The sequence below is a fragment of the Perca flavescens genome, chromosome 16 (genome assembly GCF_004354835.1).
Source record: "Perca flavescens isolate YP-PL-M2 chromosome 16, PFLA_1.0, whole genome shotgun sequence".
In the NCBI taxonomy this organism is placed as follows: domain Eukaryota; kingdom Metazoa; phylum Chordata; class Actinopteri; order Perciformes; family Percidae; genus Perca; species Perca flavescens.
Window position 1 is genome coordinate 20196767 of NC_041346.1, and position 14814 is coordinate 20211580.

General features: G+C 41.1%; 1 protein-coding gene across 2 annotated transcripts in view; it reads right to left on the bottom strand.

Moving 5' to 3' along the window:
- eng (endoglin) overlaps positions 1 to 14814 on the bottom strand; it is a 47096-nt gene that overhangs the window by 2539 nt on the left and 29743 nt on the right. For both annotated transcript variants that reach the window (XM_028601320.1, XM_028601321.1), the window contains exons 5-11: positions 8752 to 8929; positions 5148 to 5322; positions 4946 to 5048; positions 4489 to 4684; positions 3917 to 4068; positions 2775 to 3005; positions 2455 to 2521 (exon numbers count right to left, since the gene is read on the bottom strand). In XM_028601320.1, the coding sequence (XP_028457121.1) occupies positions 2455 to 2521; positions 2775 to 3005; positions 3917 to 4068; positions 4489 to 4684; positions 4946 to 5048; positions 5148 to 5322; positions 8752 to 8929 (1102 nt within the window). The remainder of the gene's footprint in view (positions 1 to 2454; positions 2522 to 2774; positions 3006 to 3916; positions 4069 to 4488; positions 4685 to 4945; positions 5049 to 5147; positions 5323 to 8751; positions 8930 to 14814) is intronic.

The following is a 14814-nucleotide window of genomic DNA, read 5'->3' on the forward strand; positions in this document are numbered from 1 at the left end:
TCTAGAACATTTGGAAGAAACTAATCATCACCTTTGCACGAGTTTCTCTCACCTGCCACTGCTGCCTCCTGCCTCCTGGTGGAATGTGCTAGGCTACGTACTATTGTATACTGGGTCTCAAACAATTCAGCTTCCCTTTCCTGAAGTACATTAAAGAGAGGACATGAAGGACAGACGACAGCGAGCTTGTTTTGTAGAAACTTGCCACCACTCTGTGCATCATGTGTATTTGAATGTGTGTCTAATAATGTGCAATGCAGTCTGTACTAAGCCTAGATGAACTTAATGCTGATATCAGAACATACAACATTTTAACCGATCTGCATGGACAGTAGGAAAGTGCAGAGCCCGATATTGTACACGTGACTCCACAAGGTTTCATTTATTTATTTGTTTAATTAAAATGCTGACTATTTAACGCCGATATTTGAATACACAAATACAAATATCAACTGAATTAAACATGACCCACTGAACAGTGACATCTTGTGGGCATTTAGGCCGACTGCATGCCAGACAGCCAACCCAGTTTGTTAATCTGTCAGCGAGGAACATTCCTTGACCCCGAATGAGCCAGAAACATCACAGCAACTCGAGCAGGCTTTCTCTTGAGACTTCTTTTCTGTAATCAGTTGCTGTGTTAGTTTGTACAAGTGAGGCTTTGACAGCAAAGCTGAATAAACAAGAGCAGGAAGCAGAAGCTCCAGTGCAGGTGGAGAGGAGGAGGCAGACAGCAGGCCTGTGCTGTGACTCCCTGGAGCCCTCTGTATGAAAACTACCAAACAGGAATGATTGCTGAATGGAGCACTCAATCCTGCCTAGTGAGGTCTCGCAACAGAATGCAGTCTGCTGATATAACCCTTGCATCTCTGACACTGGCTAATGAATAGAACCACATAAACAGACCTACCAAACCAACATGTTCCTTTACAACTGGCACTATTCCTGTATTTCAGGTCCCAGTCTCCAGAAGAAAAAAACAAACATTTTTCATTGTTTTAAGTTAAAGCAAAACAGCAAAGTGGAGGACAAACAGGACACAGGAAAGCATGGATGAGTAGTTTAGTCTGCTGCAGTGGTACCGTATGCTGCAACACTGACATACCAACCTTTATCGTTCTCCTCTAGAAGGAAATGAAGGATAAAAGGAAGCTTAAGGAATAAACAAATCCATTATCAGTTCTTCAAAAGAATTCTGATAAATGTCAAGGGGATTCACTATTTAGTCAACATCTACTCCCTTCTGTCTTTTTGAAATTTTATTATTATTTATAATAATTTTATTTCCCTAGGGGTTAATCATCTGTCTGGAGACAATAATTTATTTGAAGATAGACATCTTTCCTTGTTTGAGTCAACTGTGTTGAATGGTCTGACAATAGCACCAGGCTCAGTGGCTGTGTTTGGACAGAAACACAGTCAGACCCCCCTTGGAAACACAAAGGACTTCACCCCCCTCCCCTGAGGGCCATTACTTCTGATTGTGGCCACAAGGTCAGCCTGCAGACCTTCCTAAAGTACGAAGCCCAGCCCCGCAACCCCTCACTGGCTTCACTGCATATCCTGAGTTCACTGCTATGACAACCGCCTGCGCAGCACTTGTTGTTGTTCACTCAAAGTAGCCTAACAATTGGAATGAAAATTATAGCAGAAAGCAGCAATTCACTGGCCGAGAACCAGACTAGCAATTAAGTCCTGAGGGCAAAAAAAGGTAATTTAAAAGTTTTAGGGTTTTCTTCTGAGAGTTTAGGAATTGTATTGTTAGAAAACTAAATATGAAACATTCATCTTTGGCTTTGTCAAGAAATGCCATCTTTTCAGGACATTTGGACTTTTGCCTACCATTTGGTGTGGATCATTGGGAGACTGGAGCTTTCTGCATTTGTCATGTTTAATGCGTTTTCATTAATGTGAAAGTTATTTGTATGTTTGTTGATTATGTTGTTGAAACAAACTGAAAAAAGGATCACTAAATGGGGTTGCAAATGTTTCCTACAGTCTTTATGAACTTTCTTGTTCCACTGGACTTCCTATTTAGTGTATACATTACATAGCATTTATATTATAATATGTATACACCAAACAATGATTAAAGGAATAAAATAAATATATATATATATATATATATATATATATATATATATATATATATATATATATATATATATATATAAAAAACAATCTCTATGATTTACAAATTATCCGTCGTATTCGACCACTTTGTAAAATTTTGTTTTGTTTTTTTTCCTGTCTGGAAAGTTTTTGTGAGTAAGTTAGTGTCAGAAAAGAAGAAAGAAAGAAAGAAAGAAAGATGAGAGAATTAGCTAAATTAATGACCTGAATCCAGTCACCCAATAACAAATTGGGATTTGGTCCAGTGAGGGCTTAAGTAGCATCTGAACTGGATGCAAAAAAGTGAAGTGATCCACATTTTGGAGTTTAAACTGAACTCACTTTCTGGTTGCAGACACTGCTGGGTAACCTCCAGATTCCTCTTCACTCTTCCTCCATCTCCACATTTCTAGTGAGGTGGTGGAGACAAAACAACCATAAGGTCACTTTGTCATGTCAAAAACTGCATTTAAACTTCAGTATTTTGATCTTGCTAGATATGAAGAGAAGCCAAGTCCCGTCAAAATGCTCCCACCACCACAGATCATCTACACTGACACTCAATACAATATCTAGACAACCAAAGGAAAGTTGTAACACAGGTTATATTTTCTTACTTGACATTTCAAATGCTATGTGAAAAATAGTTGACAAACTCTTACCTCACTGTAGCAAAGTTTGACGGAGCATTCCAGGTCCCATGTGGTGGACGTTAGCTCTTGGAGCTGATCTAAGGAGAAGCTGAGTCGGGTGCTGTTGGGACAAGAATTTAAGGAGCAGGTCTCTGGCATGAAGGGCAGCTCTTTCTCTACAGGGCATGAGCCCGTGGAGCGCACAAAGCAGCTGATCACCTTGATGGTCAAGAACATATCCCCTAAAGTGTGCCCTGAAATCTACAGGAAACAGAGAAAAGATCAAATAAACTTCCACAGAATGGAAAAAGCAGAAGAATGGGCATCAGCTGAGTATGGCAGTTATTACTATAAGTATAAAACTCTGAGGGCCCTATCTTGCACCCGGCGTAGGGCAAAGCCCGACATAAGTGTCTTTGCTAGTTTAACACCGGCGCAGTTGTCAATTTCCCATCCAGCGCCCACACTGTTTAAATAGCAAATGCACCTGTGCCCATGGGCGTGCTGGTCTTACAGTGAGGTGTGTTCAGGTGCATTCTTGGCATATTGCTATCTTGAGGCAGCGGAAAAGAGATCATGCCATTGACCAACAAAAACCTGGTCTACAGTCAATAGTGCAGCATTTCATTGTTATTTTACCAACGAATTAGTAAAATGCACAGCACGCAGGCACACTATGATTGTTACACACAAGGGGATGCGCAGCAGCACACAAACATGCAAAAAATTAAAATATTACAATGTGAAATAGTATTATGATATGGAAGATGACACTGACTGGTTTATTGCATGTTACGCCAGAAACACACCTATGATTAATTGAGACACTAAGTACAACCCTTTTGAACCATGTGCACGGACCCTTTCTTCCACCGTTTAACAAGCAAAAATGGATTTGTACAAGCACCTGCGCCAGGCGCTTCATGCCGTGCGCTTGGATTGTTAGAATAGGGCCCTGAGTCTTAGTAGCTGTGTTTCAGGAAGAAATGCAGTATTGTACATAAGCAAATTAAGGTGATTTTAAAATATTGGCACAGACGGACTAATAATATATATCAGCTGCTAAACACGTCTTTATATTCTACATCATCCGACATACATTATTCTATAGTTATTTCTGAGCAGGAGTTAAGACACATGAAATGCAGCTAAGAGGGTGAATGATTTCTTACCTCTGCATAAATTCTCTTGTCACTCTGCACCTTGGTGTTAGGGTCCAGGGGAGAACGATAGTCTGGGGAGGTGTATAGCTGCATCAGCAGAGGCATCTGATGAGGGGCATTAGTTGAAATGGCAATGACGGGTGTTGGAACCGTTTCTGTAACTGAGAGAGAAATGGCTAAAATTAAAAAAAGAAAAGAAAAAGATCAACAAAAGATAAACCATATAAATCAATTTTTATTTATTTATTTTGAAGTTTATATGGATAGTTTGAAGTCTATACCCTCCTCAAGAAAAAAATTAAAGGTTTTAGGATTTAAGGCTTATGGCTCATAAAAATAAAAAACCTTAAAAGGGTGATTCAAATTGCAGCATAGCACATTGGGCATGTGAAATATTACATTGAATGTAATAATAATGATGGTGAATATCACTTTTACTATTATTAAAGCAGTAATATCCTCCATTGTGTAACAAGTTTCATGCGTGGGCTGGGACTTTTCACAGTGCTCCATGTACTTTCTTTGTAGAAAATGCCTCAAAGTTGAAAACAACTTTTTTTTTTAACCTTTTATTGTCTTACCTGCAGGGTTGTCTTTTTTTCCAAGAACCAGTAAAACCATAGACTCCTTTGGTTTGAGTTCAGTGTAGCTGGTGAAAGTACTGGCTTTGAAATGATCTAAAGCCATCCTTTGCACATCCTGTGCATTGTCGCTGTTCAGTGTAAATATAGGCTGGATTCTGTGTGTCATGGTGGGCAGCAGGATATCATTGTTCGACTGTAGAGAGAGAACACAAGTTCAAATAAATCAGTAATGAATTAAGAGACTGTCTTGTTCAAGTACTCACTCAATAATAGGCATATTTTCACAGTCACTGTGTGCAAGAAATCATGTAACCCTGTTATTAAGTAAGCTATGTCACACTATTGACAGAGTGGAGTCTTTGTCCTCTTAAAACATCCTATCTCACATGTGGTTGTGAGACAATAAATATGCTAACTCTCTGTGCTATAACTACTGGAGTGTGTTTGAGCTTACACCAAACTGGGTGTGTTTTAGTTCAAGGAAGGTCCATGTGGTGCCCTGAGGTCCTCTCAGGAACACGCTGGTCTTCTCAGTGTCAATGCGAAGTGATACATTGCTGCAATATGAAGAATAAAAAATTATAAGACAAATTTTACCAGCAAAAGATAGCAAAACAATACATAAAATGCTATGTCTTGTGAATCTCAAGCTTTACCAAGTGATGGCATTCTCTGGGATGTTTATGATATGAAGCTCAGCTGCATCACCGCGGTTCTGTGGCTGTGTGGAACAATACTTAGAAGCCAGGGATGATGCTTTAATCTTCATAAAGTGCTTCTTGAATGCATCTTCATTTCTAAGTATGCAGTAAGGAGAGCCAGGTGTGGTCCCTGTAAAACCACAGACGTTCATTTTGCATCACTATTCATTCACAGTTTGCAAAACAATATTTGCAAAACATTCCAGGTGAAATTATGAGTATTCAATTTGTTATTATTAACTGATTGTTTGATTGATTCATTGTGGTAGTGGCTGCAACAATAAGCAATTACTATTTAAGCCTTTTATACATTTATTCAACAGGGTAGTTTCCGTTCAGTGTGGCTGGTAAATTAAGTTTACAGTGTTTTGCTGGGTGGTCATCACTGGGGAGCCATAGCCCAGCCTGCAGCAGAAGACCAAACTGTTGGGGCATGCACATTAGAACATCGCTTTTCCCACTATGGGAGATGTTCCAGAATCAGTCTCATGAGAGTACACTATGCTCAGCCTTTGACCAAATAGTGGTGACTGATGGTTTACAGGTGCACACTGGTGCAGTGCGCAAATTGCTACACACATTTTGTTTCAAAACACTATGCTGGCAATGGGGGGTGATATGTCCCACAGCACCTCATATAGCCCCATCACACCAATAGCCAAGTACAGTACACTGAGCAGTGTGAAAGACACAGCCAGCATATTTGAGCCACATTTTGACAAGAATATGAGTACTTGGAACATACTGAGCATGTGGATGTGTACACAATGTAGAAGAAGTGGATTATGCATGACATTTTTTCGCTATAATTTGTTACCATTAGAGTACGGTGAGAGTTGAATTTAAGCTGGCCGCTACTGTTGTCCTTGCATAAAGGACACTACCCGCTTTTAACAACGTCCTTTCAAGCCTACAGGAGGATAAGTATTTGTGACAAGAATGATTTTTAGTGTGGTATCATTTTAAGATACTTTTAGCTACTAGAAGTCTTGACTGGCTTGTAGCTGTGCAACTAGAATTTAAAAGTAGCTACCTTAACAAGCCTCTTTTGCAATTGCATGACCTTCATTTCACATCACATTGAGACGTTCAAGAAACCTGAGGGACATTTACATATTTTCTCCTCAGCAAGCTTTCAACTTGGCAACGTACTGTTGTGTAGTCACTGCACAGACTTTTCAAACGCCTACGACAAGGCCTACGCAAGTTCACCTAACAGCTCAATACGGGTCAAGGGATACAACAAAATAGCGATGTAAACCGCACTGCTTGAGAAACGTTAATGCCCTTGTGGACTATGAGTCAGTAAAAACACAAACTAAAACTAAGAGTGGCTGAACACACCACATTTCATCACAATTTAAACAACACATTTAAAATGGTGGAAAAGACCAGTATGCCACTGACAGATTGTAATACCCTATAATTGATTGACTGGAGAAGGACAGATGGTCATAAAGAGACAGAATAAATCTTAATTCATCCAAAACTCTGTAAAAGACACTGGACATAAAAGCAGGCACCACTATTCCAGCATCACCACAGTCAACCATGTAAGCCCATGTCAGAGCTCTGCTTTGGCTCAGACCGCCTTAAGGAGGCTTTGTTAGGAAATAATTGCGCTTGCATCAAGCACCCCACTGCTACTGCTGCTGGCACTAGCAGCACAGATATTCGTAATGTCCAGCCTTTACTCAGCAATGAATGCTCACTTTAAAATCATAGTGTTTTTGTGGCTCCATCTTCAGCATCAGTGGCTCGTCAATGTACCTGTACAGGTATTTTTGTTTCTAACACGCAACACCAGAAAAGGTTTAAAATCACTAGCAGTGCTGCTTATTTTGGAATATACAGTACAAAACATTTTTGGTTTGTTTGCAAACTCAAAACTCTATGTGTGATGCTCCATATATGTAAATGGTAAAACAAATAAAAGCTTTGCGAGGTAGGTTTGTTTAAGTCCACACAGATCCTATAGTTATTAAATTCTGTTTTGCTGCTGTTATTGCTCATGTTGTTGTTTAACTCACTTCTGCACTCTATATGATAAATGATTTGTATTTAGGTACACATAGAGCTCCCCTGGAAATGTCTAGAATGGACTTTACAAATTAATATGGGCAGTCTCAGTGTGTACAATACATACAAAATGTAAAAAGGAGAAGAGAGACAACATCTGATTTTTAGATTTGTATACTTAATGTCTTACTGGCAGTATATAGAATTGGGACACAGTGGTATATTTCATGGTAGACTATATATTCCCTTATTGGATTAAAGGGAAGGTTCGGAGTAATTGCACCCTAGGGTCCTTTGCACCATGACCTCGAGCCAAACACCCCCGCCAGAAGCTTTTTCTCCTTGGTGTAACATTGGGCGAGTTAGCGCTAATGGAACCAAAGGTGTATCTTATAAATTACCCCACTAATAATGCCCGGAATGGTACCAAACTTCTACAGTAGTACAAATAGGTTCTGTATTCATGAAATGAGGCATTGGAAACTTTGTAAGTACACCAGGAGTTTATACTGCCGGCGGTGAGGCGGCAGTAAGACGGCAGTAAGACAAGTGCTTAGGTACCGTTTACACCGAAAATATTTATTAATTTAACTTATTTTTTAAAATGTAAGTGCTGTAGTACAACTAGCAGGAGACACGTTATAATTGAGGTAAGTTTGGAGACACTAACTTACTTAAATCACTAAATTAATAAATATCTTTGTTGAATCTTTTTTTGGTGTTGTAGTTTGTAGACAGTCCCTAAGCACTTGTCTTACTGCCGTCTCACTGCCGGCTGGCTCGAGGTCATGGTGCAAAGGACCATCCCTTTAAAGGTGACTTTGTAGGAGAATGGCCATATGGCAGCCAGTGCTTGGCCCACACACCACACACACAACAGCATGGCGTCTGGTTCTGTATGTAATGCAGCTTTGGGGGTCAAGTGTTGTTGTCACTCTCTCAGTCAACTCTGTACATACGGTAGTCATCATCTGATTATATGTACTGACTTATAAAGTAAAAGATTTTCTTAAAATGTTTTTTTTTTAAATAAAAAAAAAGGGAGAATAAAGAATTCTACAAGCATTTTTTTTAACGCAATGTGGTCTTCATCACAGCACATGGTTTTCTCAGTGGTTAACTCTAGAAAGGGATTTCCCACACACTTATGATGAGTGAAGGTTTGTTATTATTATTATCTAAAGAGCTCTGGAAACAACAATCCATTCAGGATTACTGTACAGCAGACTTGCTGCTGAGTTGTGTAAACCAAACAAACAAAAAAAACATGTATTCTAGATAAAAATCACAGTGTCAAGGTTGATAAATCTGAAACTCGTTTAGGCAGGCAGAACGTCCTTTACAGTATTTCGCGATCTAATGGAATGCAATATAAAGCTGTCTTACATGCATCCAAGTTTGCATGTTACCAAAACTTGTACTGTAATTGACTCCCATTAAACTGGCAAATGAAGCCCAAATGTTATTTAGTAAAAGAAGCCTTGTTAGTGTAATAATGATGTTAATAAAATTTCAGCCAGGTGACCCAAACAATTCTCACCTTTTATCCCCATTGATGAGACGGTTTGTAGATTTCGGATTGTGGTGAATGAAGTCACACCCCCAAACTTCTGTGTTGCCCACTTGACCAGTTTCTCATCTTGAGTGGGGAAGTCTTGCTCGTGGACGTTGCTGTGATGTTGATTACCATGAAGGACAATTGTGGAGTTGTTGTTTATCTGGAAAGTAAAGCCCAAGTAATGCCAATTAGTTTCATTCAATATTATTTCCAGAAAGAACACAGTCAGAATCACCTAGGTCCTAAAAGGCACGAGTCTGTGGCTACAATAACACAGTATTGAGTGAGTCAGCTTTATATCTATTTATATTCAACTCATGTCTGCTCACATTTTGTCATATCAAACATGTTTGCCCATCCCTTTGACTCTCCGCCTCTACTCTTTTTTTATCCTCCACCCAATTCTCCATCTATTCTCTGAGCAGGGTGCTGTTGAAAAGAAATGTTTATTATGGTTAAGTGTCCACGAGCCCAGTTGCACAACCCTGTTGGAGCCATGGTCTTTCCTTTGCTTCCTGAGTGGGGCCAGGAAATGGGACCTTTTTTAGCTTTGTGCGTCACCACAGTCGGCTGGAATCTGGCTCCATACAAGGTATAAATATATACATCCATCCCACCGACTAGACAGTGCGGTTTCCTCGTCTGGGCCAATGGGAAATAATGGAGTTTACATTAAGCTTTGCATGAATAAGAAGGCAGAGGAGGGTGTTAGGAATATTGGAGCAGAGATTTTCTACAGTAGGCTTCTGACAGTTAGACATATGTATAAAAAATATGTGCTCAATAAGAGTAAGTAAGAAAACATGCTCCAAATTTGAAACAGATTTTAATAAACACAGATTTGTCTCTCTCTTCTCTAGCAGACCAAAGGCTAAAGGGGAAACATAAAATGCTGTGTAAGTACTGTGCCTCTTCATTTTGTCAAAACTTATGCTTACTGTCACTCAGCTCATTTTGCTGAAAGAAACTATACATTTTTAGCACAGTACAATGAGATTGTCCCCTTGAAATATTTTTAGTGACTGAGTAAACTCAGCTGCATGCAGTATAATGGGGTACCTTTTTATTTCATGTATTCATTTTTGAGCTTTAACTTCTTTAACTTGTATGGATATTTGGTTTAGACAACACTTAAAGTAGCATAGCATTATGTGTGCTGATGATTTTAGTATTTTCTGTAAATAAGCCTGTTAATGTTTATCATATGTTCGTATGCTTGTTCAAAAAATTAAAATCCTTCTCCTGGCCTGTCTAGTATGTGTGACTTTGTGTGTGTGTGTTCTTGCGTCACAAAGAGAGACAGAAACAAATGGTGAAAGCCAAGTAAGCCAGAGGGAGTCATTGGTCTTTCTTCATGAATATTTGATTGACGCAAGATCAAAAATAGCGTGAAGGGAAACTACAGGAATAAAAGGGAAAACCAGTCATGACAGAAACAGGCAGAGGGCAGGAAGAAAAAGGGAAATAACTATGGTAAACATTTTAATGATTATAGTGGAATTGAACTCAGATGAGTCTCTGTGAAATTGTTTTGATATTCTGCAGGCTCACAGTAAAGTTCAAGGAACTCAAAGACGTTTTGAGAGAAAAGCGAATCTCTGTCTACAGGATATTACAGGAAGTTCTCATGATACCCATCAGTCTGCTTTGGGATCGATGTTTCTTTTCACCCGATCAAAAACCTTAGATTCTTCCATAAAAAGGTGATGTAATTAATAGTTGTACGTTTAAGTATGTCAAATCATGTAAATTATTCTGCATAATGTGTGATGTACAGAGAAAAACCTGCAACTGCAAGATTTCATAGACAAAAATCTTGCTGTCTTCACGTTTTATTTTATTTTTATTAAAAACAACCCTGTGTGCTTTTGAAGGCCAACAAGAGCTGTGATTAGGACACTGAGCCAAGCTGTCAAGCTGGTGACGTACTTTCTCAGACGCAGAACAGATGCTGTTTCTCTTACACTGCAATCTGCAGTAAAACACTATTATGCCCCAGTGATATTGCTCATCCCACGAAAACATCCTGTAGTCACAGGCAATGTTGTGCAGGTTCTCGACAGGACATGATACAGGATGTTGTATCACACTGCTGTCAGCATATCAGTAACTGGTGACATTCCCGTAAATATTTCATCACCGTGATTAGTCTTATTTTATTTATTAATGTATTTCTTTTCACATGTTAGCCTGTACACATTGCTGACCATTTTTTAAGCATATCTTAGCTTTGTTTTGTTCTTTTTTTACCTGTCTACCAGTAGTTTTAAATTTATGTCAGTGTGAAAGTCAATTGACATACAGTAAACATGAATTTATCTTTACTTTTTGGTCAGCGTGAAATTATTTTTGTGTGTTGAAGTGGTTAAAAAGAGATGGTTCTGACAAGTGATGCATTCATGTGGGAGTCCGCTGCCAAACAGATTTGCACTTATGAGCACTCATGAGAGCCAAACATGAAAGACAAACAACCAGCTATAACATCCAATAGACACAATGTGAATTTAGGAGCTTCTTATGTTTTAAAGGTTACCATTAGGCAGCAGACTTTAAAGTCTCAAGTGTTCCCAAGACTTTTTCAAACAATCCAAGATAACACAGGTGATAATGTCAGTTTGTGGAAATAAATAAAGCGGATAAAATCTTCATTGTGATTCTTGCTCTTAAAAGGAACACGCCGACTTATTGGGAATTTAGCTTATTCACCGTAACCCCCAGAGTTAGACAAGTCCATACATACCCTTCTCATCTCAGTGCGTGTTGTAGCGCTGTCTGACGTCTGCAGCGGTATCAGGCCAGCACAGAACATGCAGGTGAATGGTTCCAGTAATCCTACTGCTCCGAATAAGTGACAAAATAACGCTAACATGTTCCTATTTACATGTTGTGATTTATAGAGTCACAGCGTGTACAAAAAACAACGTAACCTGAGACACAGCCATCTTCTAACCGTAAACAAACCGGGAACTATATTCTCAGGCGGAAGAATATAGTACTTGGGCGGAATGATTTGCTTTGCAGCAAGCCTGTCTGAGAGTATAGTTCCCGGTTTGTTTAGGGTTAGAAGATGGCTGTGTCTCATGTTACGTTATTTTTTGTACACGCTGTGACTCTACAAATCACAACATGTAAATAGGAACATGTTGGTGTTATTTTGTCACTTTTGTCACAATTCGGAGCAGTAGGATTACTGGAACCATTCACCTGCATGTGTTCGTGATAGGCTAAGCTACCGGTGGATCCGTCAGACAGAGTTACAGCACGCACAGAGATGAGAAGGGTATGTATGGACTTAATGGTATGGTGAATAAGCTAAAGTCCCAATAAGTCGGCGTGTTCCTTAAAGGAAGTTTCAAACCTCAAATCTGCCTCTAAGGTTACAAAAACATATTAATCATTATACAAAAGTACAACTTTGACAAAGGAAACTGACACCAATATGTGTAATATGGAGTTGGTGCAACAAAACAGCACAGGTGGCCAAAACTGCTTACTTCAGGGACTGATAAGATTTGGGTTCTTTAACAACTGTAGATACATCATGTCTCGACCACAACTAAAACTAATCAATGTTTTTCATTAAGAAATTAGGTTTTTCATCAGTAACATATTTAGAATGAATGGTCCAGTTTGAGGCAATTTCATATATTCAGACACCTCAGTCCTTTTTGAATATAATTTCCTGTTTAAGACTGGCTGTTTAGTTTGGTAATAAAACACTGTGACCTAATACTTTTCTGTCAAAACCACATGGGTAGGAAGGTATCACTGGTTTGTTTTGATAACAATATAGTTGTGTTTGATTCACCTCGTTAGGTTCATTGCCAATGTCAATTTGACACAATACAATGACCAAACTGTGACAACTACTGGAACACTTTTCCTCATAACAGTATTTTTCCTCTATTTAATTAAACACTCAAGAAGCTGAATAAAAGTTGTTTCCTGGCCTCCCTGCATTTAATTCAGAGATATAATCTGCAGACAGTGTGTAAAAGACAGAATCTCAAATTTCATTGAAACGTTAATTTTACAGGGCGATGTCATCAGCCCTCTTGTTGCTGGACACCGATTTATGGTGTGGATAATAAAAACTCAAAAACTGCCTCATGCAGAGCATCAACTAGGGAAAGTCTATGGAAAACCAACATGGTTCGTTGTCTCTCTTAAGCTGCTCTCTCCAGTGCTGCACAGATGTGGTAGTTTGACGGTTTGTAAAACAGCTGGCACTAGACAGAAATTTGGAAATTATACAATACTGAGGGAGGAACCGTTGGGGTCGGCTGCGATGCCACATGTGTGGCAGTGAAGGTCAGGGGCCTCGACGGACCAGACCCGGGCGGCAGACGCTGGCTCTGGGGACGTGGAACGTCACCTCTCTGTGGGGGAAGGAGCCGGAACTGGTGCGGGAGGTGGAGCGCTACCGGTTAGATCTGGTGGGGCTTACCTCTACGCACAGTCTTGGTTCTGGAACCATACTCCTGGATAGGGGTTGGACTCTTTTCTTCTCCGGAGTTGCCCAGGGTGTGAGGCGCCGGGCGGGTGTGGGGATACTCACAAGCCCCGGCTGGCGCCCGCTGTGTTGGAGTTTACCCGGTGGACGAGAGGGTCGCCTCCCACGCCTGCGGGTTGTGGGGGAAAACTCTGACTGTTGTTTGTGCATATGCACCAAACAGGAGTTTGGAGTATTCTGCCTTCTTGGAGACCTTGACTGGAGTCCTGCATGGGGCTCCAGTGGGGGACTCCATTGTTCTGCTGGGGGACTTCAACGCACACGTGGGCAATGATGGAGACACCTGGAGGCGTGATTGGGAGGAACGGCCTCCCTGATCTAAACCAGAGTGGTTGTTTGTTGTTGGACTTCTGTGCTAGTCATGGATTGTCTATAACGAACACCATGTTCGAACATAGGGATGCTCATAAGTGTACCTGGTACCAGAGCACCCTAGGCCGAAGGTCAATGATCGATTTCATAATTGTTTCATCTGATCTGAGGCCATATGTTTTGGACACTCGGGTGAAGAGAGGGGCAGAGCTGTCAACCGATCACCATCTGGTGGTGAGTTGGGTCAGAGGGTGGGGGAAGACTCTGGACAGACCTGGTAAGCCCAAACGTGTAGTGTGGGTAAATTGGGAACGTCTGGAGGAGGCCCCTGTCCAACAGACTTTCAACTCACACCTCCGGCGGAGCTTTTCGTGCATCCCTGTGGAGGCATTGAACCCGAGTGGACAATGTTCAAAGTTTCCATTGCTGAAGCTGCGGCGAGGAGCTGTGGTCTTAGGGTCTTAGGTGCCTCAAGGGGCGGTAACCCACGAACACCGTGGTGGACACCGGTGGTCAGGGAAGCCGTCCGACTGAAGAAGTAGTCTTTCCGGGATATGTTATCCCGGAGGACTCCGGAGGCAGTTGCAGGGTACCGAAGGGCCCGAAGGGCTGCAGCCTCTGCCGTGAAAGAGGCAAAGCAGCGGGTGTGGGAGAAGTTTGGAGAAGACATGGAGAAGGACTTTCGGTCGGCACCAAAGTGCTTCTGGAAAACTGTTCGCCACCTCAGGAGGGGGAAGCGGGGAACCATCCAAGCTGTGTACAGTAAGGATGGGACACTGTTGACCTCAACTGAGGAGGTAATAGGGCGGTGGAAGGAGCACTTTGAGGAACTCCTGAATCCGACTAATACGCCCTCTATGTTAGAGGCAGAGCTGGAGGATAATGGGGGATTGTCGCCGATTTCCCAGGCGGAAGTCACTGATGTAGTCAAACAACTACACAGTGGCAAAGCCCCGGGATTGATGAGATCCGTCCAGAAATGCTCAAGGCTCTGGGTGTGGAGGGGCTGTCCTGGTTGACACGCCTCTTCAACATTGCGTGGAAGTCTGGGACAGTGCCAAAGGAGTGGCAGACTGGGGTGGTGGTTCCCCTTTTAAAAAGGGGACCAGAGGGTGTGTGCCAATTATAGGGGTATCACACTTCTCAGCCTCCCTGGTAAAGTCTACTCCAAGGTGCTGGAAAGGAGGGTTCGCAGATAGTCGAACCTCGGGTTGAGGAGG